Here is a 15,158-nt window from a genome sequence, read left to right on the forward strand (position 1 = left end):
TGTGACACCACCACCGAAGAAGAGGAAGAAGAAGCAGGAAGATGAAGGAGGCAGCTGATGACAGATCTTAGGTGAGACGCTACTATCGAATAAAACACAACGAAACAGCTCCACAACTCATTTAAAACACGGTAACGCGAAATGTGAAGCTCTAAATGTGCATTTTAATCTCTAACGGGTTATATTAGTGATTGTTTTAGCTTAGTATATTAGCTAAATCCGTCCCTGTTTTAAAGCCTATAAGCATAACGTTATGCGTGACGTCACAGTTTGTTTACTGAGTCCATAAGCTGTTTCTGTAAACAACATTTAACTTGAATTATGTTGCATTAAATCGCAGTTATTGTCATTTTAACCCCTTATTTTTTTGATTTCACAATGACACCGTGTTTACATCTTAATTCGTCCTGTAGTTAAACAGTTAATATTGCATAATACACATCCCCACACACAGTAATACACTGTTTATTGAGTCAAAGCTGTTCAAATGTTAAGATGTAATTGAATTTCAGACTTCCTTAGTGATGCTTAAAGCAAAAAAGACAGAATACTACGAGAACATATTGAAAAATAATGTGTTTTTTAACCTTCAGAGGAGGAACAACAGAGGAGGAAATATAACTTTAAGCATCAGATTTCACTTTAAAGCAGATTTGTTTCTCTGTAGGAGTTCTTTAAGATTTAAAGGGCTGTATGAACGTGTTTAGGGTTAATAAAATGTATAAAGAAAGCGTAATTAGATCGTATGAAGACTCTGTTTCTCTGATGGTAGATTGTTGACTTTTGGTTTCATTTTATTGAAAGTATTTGTGAGCAGCTGTGATCGACAGACCATCTGTTTTAATATTGTAACCCTTGTGTTGTGTTCAAAAGCTGTTACCGTTCATGGTGTCAGTTTTGACCCATGACTTATCTCAGTCCAAAAACACTCACAAATAATGACTATCATCCAATATTGTTTTAACTACATCATAACAAACTTATTATGCATCCATAACCGAACAATTCTGTTGTAATGTAATGTTATGGCCCCAAAACACATTACACCACATATTGCACACGTGCATGTGTGAGTTCAGGTTCAAGTGTTAGTGCACATATTATTTGAGAAAGGTGGAGTTCCCGTGGGGGGAGGGGGGCAGAGGGAGGGGAGACCAGGGGTATTTCTCAATGTCAAGGAAGGGTGCTCCAGAGCCACTATTTCAAGGATGCTACGTCATCGAATATTTTTTATATTATTTCTACTTTGAATTTTCGAGCAAACCTTTATTTTCACAAGTTATTGGAAGTTGCTGTAATTGAATAAATATTTTACTTTCTGCTTTATCCATCGTAAAACAGTTTTTTTTTGTTTAATTCAGAATTGAAATTAATGGCAATGATTAGATTAACAGATTCTTAATCACCAATTATTTTGATGAGCAATTAATCCTCTGGGTCCTTTCAGGGGTAATTATTAAATTATCCTTTAGTGCTGAGAATAACTGCTTTTATCTGTTTCTTATCAATAAGAAATAAATATCTGTGGGTTTTGGACTGACAGAGCACATTTGAATAGAAAGGAACTGGGATCTTTCACAATTTTATGACATTTTCCACCAAACTATGAGTAAAAAATAGAGTAATTGTTAGTTTTAACCTAACTGTAGCTACAAGAAGTGACTCTATGCATCTTAAAGTAAGCCTTTGAAGTTAATGTCTGTGAGTTTTGGACACAGAGCACATTTTAACTCAGATTTTTCAAACATTTTCCATCAAACTATGAATAAAAAATAGAGTAAATCAAATCAGGTTTTATTTATATAGCACATTTTAAAACGATTTTTGCTTGAGCCAAAGTGCTGTACATGCAAATAAAAAATAAAACATTACTACAGAAGACAATAAATTACAACAGCAAATATAAAAATCAAACACAGGGAAATGTCATGAGTCGAGAGTAATTCTTAGTTTGAACCTTCCTGTAGCTACAAGAACTTCTGCTCCGTGTCTTTCAGGTCTACATGTCAGCGTCTAACCCTCCGTCTGTATCCCCTCTGTCTTCCAGCAGCTTCTATGCTCCAGCTCAGGACTGCAGAAGAAGAAAGCAGCTGCTCCGAGATCTCTCTTCTCCGACAGGCCGTGTTACAAAACGATGCCCGGCTCCTCGATGAAATGCTCTGCCAAGAAGTCTACAAAAAAGTCATCAACTGCCGCGGCGGATGGGGCGTTTCGGGCACGCCGCTGCACGCCGCCGTCTCCAAAGGTCACCTGAGTTGCCTTCAGGTGCTTCTGGGTCGCGGGGCACTCGTGGATTGCGTCGACGTCAAAGCTCAAACGCCGCTATTCTCAGCCGTCCGTGGGAAATACCTGGAATGTGTGTTAGCGCTCCTAAAAGCCGGAGCTAACCCAAACGGTAATTCGTCCAATAACTGCTCTCCCGTGCTAACCGCGGCGCGGGAAGGAGACGTGAAGATCTTGAAAGAGTTGCTGGATGGAGGCGCTGAGGTGAATTCTCGCTCTAAAGTTCTCCTCTGGACGTCCAGCGCCAGAGTTTCTAGCGGGCCGCTGTACCTGGCGGCGGTTTACGGACACATGGAGTGTTTCAGACTGCTTCTGCTCTACGGGGCGGATCCGGATTATAACTGCACGGACGCCAAGCTGCTGGGCTCCATCAAGCAGCCCAAGACGGTGCTGGAGATGTGTCTGAGGCACGGCTGCGGGGTGGAGTTCGTGCAGCTGCTCATCGACTTCGGAGCCAACGTCTACCTCCCAACGCTCATCATCGAGAAGTCCACCAAGCAGAATGAGGCCGTGGAGCTGCTGCTGGAGGAGAGAGGTACACAACCATCACTTCTTTAAACTTACAACAACGGGTCATTTGAAACAGATTGAATCACTTTTTAATTTGACCCATTTCCGCTTTAAACCGCTTGTTAGTTAAGTAAGTACAATCGCTTTTCACAGACATAATCACAAAGTGCTTGACAACACATTATAAAATAATAAATGACCACACAAGCCACGAGTTAAGAAGTGATAAAAACACAATCACTGGCTCAGTCAGTAGGGGCTTGGACTGTGAGCCGTAGGGTCGCCGGTTCAAGTCCCCGACCAGACCTAAATCTGGAGTGTGGACTGCTACTTGGAGAGGTCCCAGTTCACCTCCTGCCCTGCCGTGGTGCCCTTGAGCAAGGCACCGGACATCCCCCCACCTCCCATTGCTCCCCGGGCGCTGTACAATAGCTGCCAACTGCTCCTAGTGCTAGACTCCTGGTGCTAGGATGGGTTCAAAGCAGAGAGCACATGTCACTGTGTGCTCTGCATGTGAGACCATTACAGAGGGTTCCATCCCTCCGATTCTATCCATCACACAGGTCAGGGAGCGGAGGGTCATTTTAAACAGATTTAATCAAAACAAAGTAGGACTGGACGTCTTTTTGAACGAGTCCTATAGAAATAACAATGTCCTTATTGGTTACTACTTGAAGGAAAATCGCTTTTAAACTGTAGACGTTAGAGTTGGAGGAAGTTTCCTATCACTATCGTGTGTACTATTTCAACAAGTAAAATATAAAGTATCTTGGTATTGCCTCCTGAAAACGTCTTCACCTTGGATACCGTGCTGATATTAGTCCCGTAGTTACAGCTGAACCATGTCATAAAAAAAAATCAGACATGAAGTCACACATTAACACGGACAAACTAAAAACAACCGCTGACTGTGGAGTATTTTAGCAATAATGGAGAGTTCATTAAATGATGATTAGATCAAATAAAGCCCAATAATGAAACACTTTAAAATGAGATACTCCAGCATGGACATGTGTTGTGTCTCCAGGCAGATCTCTCCAGATAAAGGAGTGACTGAAACACAATGAGAGTTTGTTTTACCGCATTTCTTCGTGTAACCCGAGGGTTTACTTCCTTGTTAAAAGGAAAGGAGAAGAGCACAAGTTTCACTTTACTTTCTCAGTCTCTTCTCCTAAGTCCTTTTGCATTCTCCTATCTACTATTCCTTAACCCTGTGACGTTTCACACAGAGGTCAAGGAATAGTGGGTAGGAAAAGACGATAGGAGCTGATTTGTGGGTCTTTGTTTGACCGTATTAATAATAATAATAATATTGCATTACATTTTTTTATTAAAATTACACATTAGACATGTAAGAGTGGACATTACCCACAGGAGCAAATGCGGGTAAAGTGCCCAGGGAAACAATGGCGGCCGAGGCGGGATTCAAACCGGAGTTCACCAACGCCCCTTGATCTGATGACCAACGCTCTAACCACTGCGCCATAACCGCCCCAGGAGTGTTACTTTGTGTTACCCGAGTGTTTACTTCCTGTTCTCCGCTCCTCTCTGCAGGGAACCCAAAGGCCTTGTCCTCTCAGTGCCGCCTCGCTGTCCGCGCTCACCTGAAGACGATCGACAGGATGCATCTGATCGATCAGCTGGACATGCCCACGCGTCTCCTGAACTTCCTGAAACACAAGCCCGTCTCCGTCCCCGTGCTTTAGAGACAACATGTCCCTCATTTTTATTTAAATCTGTGAACCATCTGTGTTTCAAATGTCTGCTGTGCTTTTCTGTCTGAACATTAAATGTGTGGATAAGTGCAGAGGGACTTCTGTTTCATTATTACTTATAAAAAAGTCTGCTCTTTCGGGGTTCTCCCTTTCCTGTAGTGTGTTCTGTAGGTTTGTGTGCATGTTAATGGTCTGCAAAGGTTCAAATCTCACAGTTTGACATGAAATAAACACAATAAGGCACATTTAATACTCACCCTGCAGCTACTGGTAGATCTACTGCTTCCTCAGATCTCACTCACACGTTCATCACAAGTTAGTGACCTCACAAAGGAGCTGTTTCTTCTTACAGAAGACAGTTCTGAAACAAATCAGGGTCGGTTTGCGTTAAGACACTCATTTGTTTATGCGTACAAATAAAGTAGAGTAAGAGCCATGCAAAACCTTCCTGAAATATAGATACTTGTAAATATATAATATTATACTTCAGGTCTCATAGTTAGTTCAATCAGAGATGGTGTTGATGTAAGAACACATATTTATTGCCGGGAATACACAAATGAATGTAATGGAGTTTTGGCGATTAGGCCCCGTTGTGCACTGGTGGTGGTGAATGGATAGTTGGAGTCGGTCTGAAGGGGAGTGGCTTAGCTTGACCCTGGTGGTGGTGAATGAATAGCTGGGGTCGGTCTGAAGGGGAGTGGCTTAGCTTGACCCTGGTGGTGGTGAATGGATAGTTGGGTCGGTCTGAAGGGGAGGGGCTTAGCTTGACCCTGGTGGTGGTGAATGGATAGTTGGGGTCGGTCTGAAGGGGAGTGGCTTAGCTTGACCCTGGTGGTGGTAAATGGATAGTTTGGGTCGGTCTGAAGGGGAGGGGCTTCAGAATCAGAATACCTTTATTTGTCCCACAGAGGGGAAATTGCATCGTTACAGCAGGAAAGAGCCACAGACAGCTTAATGTTACCCATGTTAAAAAAAACTTTTACTCAAGTACAAGATCATGAGACCAAAAATGAATTGAATCCATTTAGAAATAAGGCTGTAACAAAATGTGAAAAAAGTTAAAGGGTATGAATAGTTTCCGGATGCACTGTATCTTCACTGTAGCTACGTACAAATCACAATGAAATACTTGAATCTTGAACATCTTGAATCTTTTGATCCCTCTTGTTCCTCCTTACCTGACTTGAGCCTCAGGTATGATGTCGTCCACCACCACGTACACCATCGCTCCGGCAGCAAACGCCAACGCGTACGGCAGCAGAGGTTCAGCCAGGACGACAGCGAGGGCGCCCAGGACCCCAGCGATGGGCTCTACCATGCCGCTGAGCTGGCCATACCTGACGGGAAACAGTGATAATCAGTTGGAGAGTCGGCATTTAAAGTATCTGTATCAGGGTATTAAAGTCAATACTTTCTTGATTCTTTGTACAGTATGAAAAAAATTGTATTTGTACCTGAGCTGAAGTTCACTGCTGTGAGGAGTCCAGTTCTGTCTCTCACTCTCTGGTCCAGCTTGTCTGAATCACCTGGACACCTTAAACAAACAGATATATATGTAAAGTACCATGTGTACAAACAATATAACTGATTCTCTTCTGTTGAACATGTTGGATTGTGTATTGTCCGAGTTAGGGTCTTTTTTATTTTACTGTAACTTTGGAAGTTGTGTTACCAATGCTTACTGTTTATTTGATATCCATTTGGTAATGCAATTCATAAAAACAACAAGGTTTGGGTTTGTTCTTCAGATGACTGCGATGTTAACGTGGAAGCTCAATAATGAACTCCAGCTCAACCAACCATATTGTAATATCTAAGTAATCATCTTGAAATATAACATTAATAATTGTAATATACACACATCTTATTGTGAGGTTGATTTCACATACACTACTTCGACATTAGCTTGTCTACATACTTGAGCATAGCCAATTTAAATTAACCTTAGCATGCATACAGTTCCTACCTACATAATAATCATCTCTCTAAGTTACAAGGATGACCTTATTTTATCAACCTCAAACAGAAGCCGTTTGTTCAACAGTATTATCCCACTTAACACTTGTCTATTTCGTTTTAACCTTTATAAATAAATACAGTTTATGATTTTAACTTGGAGGCTACTATTAGCATCGTTAGCACCGAGGTAGCTACCACTCACTTACACACTAACCCAAGCCGTAACATTAATTACGTAGCTGATTAAAATCCTTAACACATAAATAAGTACTCGAATTTTACTTACCGCAAAACCGCATTCATGCACCGTCTGTTTCAACCGCAGAGCGAGTCACAATAGTCCGATATATAAGCATGAAGAACAAACAAACACGGCCGGGGGCAAGTTGTGTTCACTGGATGAGCTGAACAGGCAGAGTGCCTGTAGCTTCACGGAGCAGCTAGCAGAGAGACAAGAAGCTAGCAGCAGCAGTCACTTCACAGAGCCGTCACTCAATGTGACCACGCCCTAATTTATGCAAAAACGTTAAGACCTAATATAAATAAAAGGGTCGTGTTAGAAAACAATTCACTCACAGATCCATAATCATGAAGATGGAATCTAACTATATTCATAATAATGTTTATTGCATCCATGGGTAGAAACATGTTTTTTCCGGCTGTAAAGTTGGGCACTTTAACATGGGGGTCTATGGAAATTGCTCCTTTCTGCAGTCAGTCCCTATCGGCCAATATATGACCTGCAGTGTGTGCCACTTCCGTATTGGCGTCCCGGCTCTTCCACAGAGTTTGCCGCTTGGTCACTCCACGGAGTTCACTCCGTCACGGAGGGGGAGTGTGTAGGGGTAGGGTGTAAGGCGTGGTTTGGGATTGGGCCATACACACGCACTTTTTTTGGCCCCCCACTTCTAAAATGAATCCGGCGCGCCTGGCTTCGCCTACGTAAGATGCGAGCGAGAGACACGAGGAGGTGACGCGAGGACAGAGGAGTCCTCAGGTATTAATTGGGATGCCCTCGTTCACTCAAACGTCACTCTTAAACGACGTCTGTTAATGATGACATGTGCACAGCTGTATCCCCTCTCGTCGGGCTTAACTGAATAACCCTTTAGAACCGGCCCATTTTTTGTTAAATATTTATTTAAATGAATGAATCTTTCTCTTGTTAGTCAAGGAATTCAATGTTTGATGGTTGGTCCTGCTTTTGTGTTCCGTTTTGGCCTACATTTAAATAAAAATATAACTATAGTAATGTGAAAGCCTTTTAGAAATGAATTGCACATGATAATTCCCACGGAGCTGTGAGCACTTATACATGTATGTGACGCTTTTTCCACTCATCTTCCAGTTGTCAGTTTTCCTCTGTTGAAATGGACCAGCTGTGAAGGTGGGGGCGGGGCTTTTATACACGAGTAGTGAAAACACTTCCGATAGTCTGCTCGCGAGTATCCTCCCTTTCGTCTCCTCCCGCACCCCTCCTCCCTCACCCCTCCTCGACTCCTCCGTGTGCATTTCAGCTATTGGGACGTCCTTCAAAATGGCGTGTCTTGATCAATCGGAGGAGGGGAAGAGAGGAGTTGAGGTATTGGGATGAGGCTAATAAGCTACTTTCCTTACTATGGAGTTGGCTGTCAACAGTAGCCTCATCCCAATACCCCTCCTCGACTCCTCTCCTCCCCTCCTCCGATCAATCAAAACACGCCATTTTGAAGGACGTCCCAATAGCTGAAATGCACACGGAGGAGTCGAGGAGGGGTGAGGTAGGAGGGGTGAGGGAGGAGGGGTGCGGGAGGAGACGAAAGGGAGGATACACACGAGCAGACTACGCGGAAGTGTTTTCACTACTCGCGTATAAAAGCCCCACCCCCACCTTCACAGCTGGTCCATTTCAACAGAGGAAAACTGACAACTGGAAGATGAGTGGAAAAGCGTCACATAAATGTATAAGTGCTCACAGCTCTGTGGGAATTATTATGTGCAATTCATTTCTAAAAGGCTTTCACATTACTATGATTATATTTTTATTTAAATGTAGGCTACAATTTACACCAAAACGGAACACAAAAGCAGGACCAACCATCATACATTGAATTCCTTGACTAACAAGAGAAAGATTCATTCATTTAAATAAATATTTAACAACAAATGGGCCGGTTCAAAGGGTTATTCAGCGGAGCCCGATGAGAGGGGATACAGCTGTGCACATGTCATCATTAACAGACGTAGTTTAAAAGTGACGTTTGAGTGAACGAGGACATCCCAATTAATACCTGAGGACTCCTCTGTCCTCACGTCACCTCCTCGTGTCTCTCGCTCGCATCTTACGGAGGCGGAGCTAAGATGCAAGGAAGGGAAGCGAGTGAGGGAAAGGAGGAGTCGAGGAGGGGTATTGGGATGAGGCTACTTTCTCGCACATCCACACTGCAGACAGGGCAGGGCGGCAGATCGGGTAGTGACACCGCCAAAGAGCAGCAAAGAATTTGGTTGTTCATCATTTCTCCTGTTTTGCAGGTCAGTTGTGTGTACATATTTTCACAAGTGTTATAAATATCCACGGTAGTGTTGTGTCACGGTGTCCTAGTGTATGAAGTGGTGTTTGGACGTTGTTTATTATTGTCTTCAATGCATGGGCGTCGAAGCCATTATATGAGGGTGGGACAAGTCCCCCCCACTTTTACCATGTGGAAAGTCCGTGCATCGGTCTATCCACTCGCCACTCTGATCGCTGTGTCATTGCTTCATTATCAAATCCATTCCGCTTGCTTATTGTGAGAATGCCCAAATCTATGAAATTCCGTACCATGTTTTTACTGCTACTTTGTACCAAGGCAGATTCTCAGAGCCGTACACATGAGCTGTAAACATGCTGCGTTTTTTGTGTCTTTAGTTGTAAGCCCAGTGGTGATCTGTTCATCTGTCGTATCATACAATAAAGCCATCGAAAAGAAGAGGATAGAGCTGTGCGATTATGGCAAAAATCATAATCACGATTATTTTGGTCAATAATTGATATCACGATTATTAAATACGATTATTCATGACTTTGAAAACATCCATTTATTGAACTTTTAAATACAAATAATAATTTGAACATAATCTTTTTAACTGCTGATTTCCCTGAACGTATAATTCAACTGAAAAACCAATACAAAAATAAATAAAATAAATGATACATTTATATCTACATTTAAATAAATAATATCAAAAATAATAAATACCAATAAACAATATCAACAAATATTTTGGAGCGCACTTCAACAAGCTACTAAACATACATAAATATGGTAAATACAAATACATTTGATCAAATAATGTTGCAGTGCACTGTCACAACCTAGCAAAGCAAAATAATCGTTTTTTTTCGATTATGTTGTTTTCGTAATTGTGGCAGGCCAAAATCATAATTGCGATTAAAATATGATTAATTGCACAGCCTTAGGATACAGCATTAAAAGTTATTATGGGTCTTTGTGTGTCATAGCTTGGCTGTGTGTGTGGCATGAGCGCATTTTGTGTGAGCGAGAGAGAGTGAACGAGAGAGCGCTAACGTACATAAGGAGTTGTTTCTACAACAAGGAGGAGGAGAGCTCTCTCCTGTCAGACAAATCTTATAACGTCAGCTCAGGGAGGTAAAGGACTCTCTGAGTGTTAAGATCGTTGACTTTAGTCTAAGTTATCTCATGTAAACAAGTATTTCCAAGTCACACCTTTTATATGATCATTATAAAAAACAAGAGAATAACTAACAGGTATGAAATAATTCCAACTCATACTCAAGGACAGTAAAACAAAAATACAATTTAAAAGGGGAGTGATTTGTAAAATATGCATAAAGAAAAAGTAAGTCTGTTTTACACAGTACTGTTTCACATGGGTGTTGTTGAGAGATGTATACACAGATTCAGTCCCTCTCAAAGTGCACCAGATAGATGCATTTAACTTCAACTTTTAAAAAAAAATCTTCCTGGGGGAGCTTGCCCCGAGAGCCCCCAAGAGGAGGTGAGGTCAACCACCTGCCCACACCCCCTGTCAAATTGTCCCACCCACATTAAGGATGCTTCCTATGCCCATGCCACGTAGGAGACTGCCTCGTGGTTGCTGTGTGTGTGTGTGTGTGTGTGTGTGTGTGTGTGTGTGTGTGTGTGTGTGTGTGTGTGTGTGTGTGTGTGTGTGTGTGTGTGTGTGTGTGTGTGTGTGTGTGTGTGTGTGTGTGTGTGTGTGTGTGTGTGTGTGTGTGTGTGTGTGTGTGTGTGTGTGTGTGTGTGTGTGTGTGTCGCTATTTTTAATGTAGCATAACTGAGCTCTTTGATCAAAGTGAATGCAAATAAATGTAGTTGTTTACAGCTCCTGTACATTTTGTACTTACATATTTTCCGGGTTTATATCCTTAGTATTTTGTGTGTGTGTTTTGTATTATCTGTATGTGTTCTATGGTCAGAGTTAATACATACATGCTTGTTGGATGCTAATGCCAGCACAGATTAGATAGATTCTGATGCTTTGCCTGGGAAGGTATTTAAAACGGTTTGATTACAAAATCAATATCTGAATAGAGAAATTCTTATTTTAAGTCATGGTGTTTATTTCAAATATCTTGAAGACATGAATATATATACACATGTGTTTATATTGAAGACATAAAAGGGCATTAACAATTGTGTGTGTGCCAAATGAATAATACATTCTGGCAAGACCCGTTAAATGAACAGCAAAGGATTTAGTTGTTCATCATATCTCCTGTTTTGCAGGAATATGATCTGTTATCGCGCCCTGCATAGCGGGTCCTGTTACAGTGGCATGATCATTATAACTTAGAGTCATTGCGTGCCTATTGATTTGAACACGATCCGTGTATCCATCATTTCCTGGTCTTCTCTAAAGAAGAGGGACCAATGGAAACGTTGTCATGTTGCCGTTGTTCACCATGGAAACATTCATTAGCTAACAATGACATTATTGTTCTATTCATATAAAGGGAGGTCAGGTACTCTTTAAAACAGCTGCTAGTTATGGGTACTTTTTACTGAAGTACATTTCAAAGCCTCTTTACTTTGACTTGATTAAAGAAGTTTAGTCAGTACTTCTACTTTCACCAGAGTATTTTTAAACATGAGTATCTGTACTTCTACTTGAGGAAAGGATGTGTATACTTTTGCCATATTTGCCCTAACCCTACCTGACGGGAAACAGTAATGGTCAGTTAGAGCCTCAACATTTAAAGTATCTGTACCAAGGGGCACTAACCCTAACCCTAGTTGCAGAAAGTCAGATTGAATAGTTGTCTACAAGAAAATGACCCTACTTCTCACTCTATGAATTACCTCAGTTAATGGTCTCATTCCCATTTCTATATGGGGATATTTAGAGGGTCAGTAAGGTGTCTGTTATTGGGGAAGTGGTCCATGGGGGCCTAATCTTTTCCAAAGTGAGGTGATATTATTGTATTTCCTTACAGTGTTTAGAAACAGACTCATGTTTTTCCTTACCAGAAGGATTTCCATGTTGACATCCCTGAACCCCGGAGCGGCAGGCTCACCGCTAAGCCTTCTGGGAAATTCTGGATGCCAATACCGATGGCCAAATTTCTGAGGACACAAAAAACAAACAAAAAACAGTCAGAAAACAAGACATTCAGAGGAAAGACTCACATGAAGCTACAAGTTACAATACAATGTTGTTGAAATATGTTGTAAAACCTATTTTCTATTACATTACAGTATATCAATAATAATAATAATAATAATAATAATAATAATAATACATTACATTTTTATTGCGCTTTTCCTGGTGCTCAAAGACACTTACAAAAATAAAGAAATGAAGACCATCTTCTGCTGGTGGGGCTACACATAAATATGTCAGGCCCCAGATCTTAATGCTGATTCTATAAGGACATATGAGCAATCATGCTAATCAATTAACTTATTTTTGGAAATGTTGAATCTGTAGGAATTTTGCATCATGATAATGTTTTTTGTTTAAATTCTGGAAGACGGACACAAGAAGGACTTTGTGCTCGCAGTTTGTTTAAACATCAATTATGTCTTCAATATCTCAACAAGACTCAATGGTGCAAAGTGAACTTTTAACCACTGTGGTAAACATTTAAAGAGCAACTTGCAGGTTAGAGACCACAGTGAATAAATGTTTTGGAAAAAGGATTTATACACTAGATTTTCAAAAAAATATACAGAAATATACACTACATTGACATCTGGCGTCGTTTTTGTAAGACATTTTTACTTCCGCATAAAAAAGCCTCCCCACGTGACCTTCCACGTGTGACGTAACATGGGGCAGAGCGGCCGGTCTAACGTAGTAATAAACATGGATCACAATGCTAGTTTTGACGCAGAAGAGGTTGAAAATATATATTCAAATGCATATGATTATAATTATGAGCCTGCTAGGCGTCCAAGAGACCAGGAGCAGCCAAGGATTAGAACAAATAACGGCCATCGGCGAGAAATGAAGCTGTGGTGTGAGGAGAACCAGTGGAGAACAGAGCAGCTGTCTTGGTGAGTGACCGGCGTTAGCTACAGAATGTTAGCTAACGTCACATCACAACATTGTGAAGTTAGCTATCATATATCAGGCTATAACTAAAGTAGTATTGATAATATAGTAACGTTACTGGCAGGACTGTTGATACTGATCCATAACAGAAACTAATGCGCAACTATCAGCCGTATCTCGCGTTTGCAACTCCACACTATGTGCTGTGTACCGTAGGGGAGAGAGAGAGAGAGGAGCGAAGGGGGGGAGAGAAAGATGTAATACGGTTTCCTGATAAACGTTTTGTTTGATAGGCCTCTGTGGAGAGTATGTGCTGCAGGGAGGTGGATGCACCTCGCACAACGCACCCAGGAATGAAAGCTAGCTCCGCTCCTTTCCCTCTGAATTCCTGCCCTTATGTCTTGTAAAAAATATAAACTCCCGCATTAACTTTTTTAATTGTAATTTTCAGGCAAGGTTAAGCATAAATCTATTAAAAAAAAAACCTGCAAGTTGCTCTTTAACAGTTTCTTCTTTTAAATCTGACAGAGATACCTGAACCCTCTCAGACAGAGGAACCCATTACCACTGGATCGTTGTTGATTGATTGTTTTTACAGTTCTCTTCTAAGGTAAGTTAATGCTTCCTCCAGATAGACTGTGTTTCAAAACAACAATGTACATATACTGTACTTTCCTATTTAGTTTATTGGATTAGGTTTTTGTATTCACTGAGTTTTTATATAACTTTGTATACCTTGATCTGGGTCAATATTCGATTCTGATTGCCTGCAAGTTGCAAGGAGTTCTTATCAAAACAGCTTTTCCTTATGTATGGACAGAAGATAGGCTCTTTACTACACAATCAGTTAACTAACACAGACATCACAAAACTTTCTTCTGCTCTTTGTGCTCCCAGCCAAACAGAAAATGGGCAATGAAGAGTCAAGACAGAGAAGGCGACTTGCTCAGCTTGAAGTGTTGTCAGAAAGACTGTTTGCTTCACAACAATGGCAGGGTATTGAAATTGACAGGTAAGCATTGTTCAAAGAAAATACATGTCAGTGTTTCAACTTTTGAAGATACTATATATTTTATACAAACCATTTAATGATTTTGATCTAGTGCCGTCATTGGGATTTTATTTGTCAAAGGGCATTTGAGAAGTACCCGATAACAGCAACTGGGACAAGTTAGGGATTCATGAGAACTAGGAACCTTCAACAGGCTGACCCGGTAAACCCTAGACACTAAAATAGTTGTTTAAAAAGATTTGTTTGTTGACTTTTAACCATCACGAGATGCTCCCACAGAGCTGCAACAACATACTTATCTCTGCAGATCCTCCCTCTCAAGCCTTCGGTATACTATCGAAATTATTACTCGCTAACAAACATCAATAGATCTCCATAAACGACTGCCAATCCTACACTGTCCTAGTCACTCATGGTGTTCCCCAGGGTTCAGTCCTCGGTCCCCTTCTTTTTGTACTGTAAATCCTTCCACTCTGACAAATCCTGCTTCCCTGCCATACCGTTAACATTCAACTTTAACCTCCAAAGTCTTCTTACTGATATTAAATCTTGGATGCAACAGAACTTCCTTCAACTCCACTGCAACCCATCAGAAACACTCAATCAGCCCAACTCTGACATACAGCTACAATGAATACATGCTTAGTCATGAGATAACTGACCATATCAGAGTACATTAGACCCATGATCAGACCAATGATCACCCACTGTGTGGTCACATGACACTTTGTGACTGCACACCTTCCTGAGTCCTGAGATCTACTGTCTATGGACATGTGAGGCTTAGAGAATATTATTATTTATATGTTAAATATAACATTATAGCAATCAATTCTCTGATAATCATAATTTCCATTACAGAAGACTAATGAATATTCTCTGCACTCAGCTCCCTGCTAAGTTACTCTGGACTCAACTCAAACGATGTGCTGGTCAGTTACCGTGACCAAGTCTTTAACGACGAAGGATCCTTTGATGTTCCAAGTGCTATAGAGAAGCTGGGTGCTGCACTCGCTGTTTTCAAAGTGGTGCCCAACGCTGTGGGACTTGGTGCTCTCATCATTTCCATGATGTTAGAGTCAGTCGGGAAAAGCATGGGCAAAGAAACCATGGGCACGGCTGAAATGTTGCAGAGGGTGTTTGCAGACGAGAAGGGCAAA

At 41.2% G+C, this 15,158-nt stretch overlaps 2 protein-coding genes across 5 annotated transcripts; one reads left to right on the top strand and one right to left on the bottom strand.

Annotated features, from left to right (window-relative positions):
* On the top strand, positions 1–4,600 carry LOC307023532 (ankyrin repeat and SOCS box protein 12-like). 4 transcript variants are annotated; one of them, XM_079656825.1, is made up of 3 exons: positions 1–71; positions 2,051–2,818; positions 4,348–4,600. In XM_079656825.1, exons 2-3 carry the CDS (start codon positions 2,056–2,058, stop codon positions 4,497–4,499), a joined length of 915 nt encoding a protein of 304 aa, XP_079512951.1. In that variant the 5' UTR covers positions 1–71; positions 2,051–2,055; the 3' UTR covers positions 4,500–4,600. The 4 variants fall into 4 exon arrangements, with proteins under 4 accessions (XP_079512951.1, XP_079512950.1, XP_079512949.1 ...); XM_079656824.1 differs by having other exon boundaries at positions 8–131; positions 2,048–2,818; XM_079656823.1 differs by having other exon boundaries at positions 9–71; positions 2,048–2,818.
* On the bottom strand, positions 2,668–12,066 carry LOC307023535 (zinc transporter ZIP11-like). The gene is made up of 5 exons (XM_079656828.1): positions 11,957–12,066; positions 5,690–5,848; positions 4,766–4,869; positions 4,398–4,493; positions 2,668–2,802 (listed from the first exon to the last, which is right to left on the bottom strand). Exons 1-3 carry the CDS (start codon positions 11,977–11,979, stop codon positions 4,818–4,820), a joined length of 234 nt encoding a protein of 77 aa, XP_079512954.1. The 5' UTR covers positions 11,980–12,066; the 3' UTR covers positions 2,668–2,802; positions 4,398–4,493; positions 4,766–4,817.
* Positions 12,067–15,158: the final 3,092 nt, after the last annotated feature.

The sequence above is a fragment of the Notothenia rossii genome (assembly GCF_949606895.1).
Source record: "Notothenia rossii genome assembly, chromosome: 11".
NCBI lineage: Eukaryota > Metazoa > Chordata > Actinopteri > Perciformes > Nototheniidae > Notothenia > Notothenia rossii.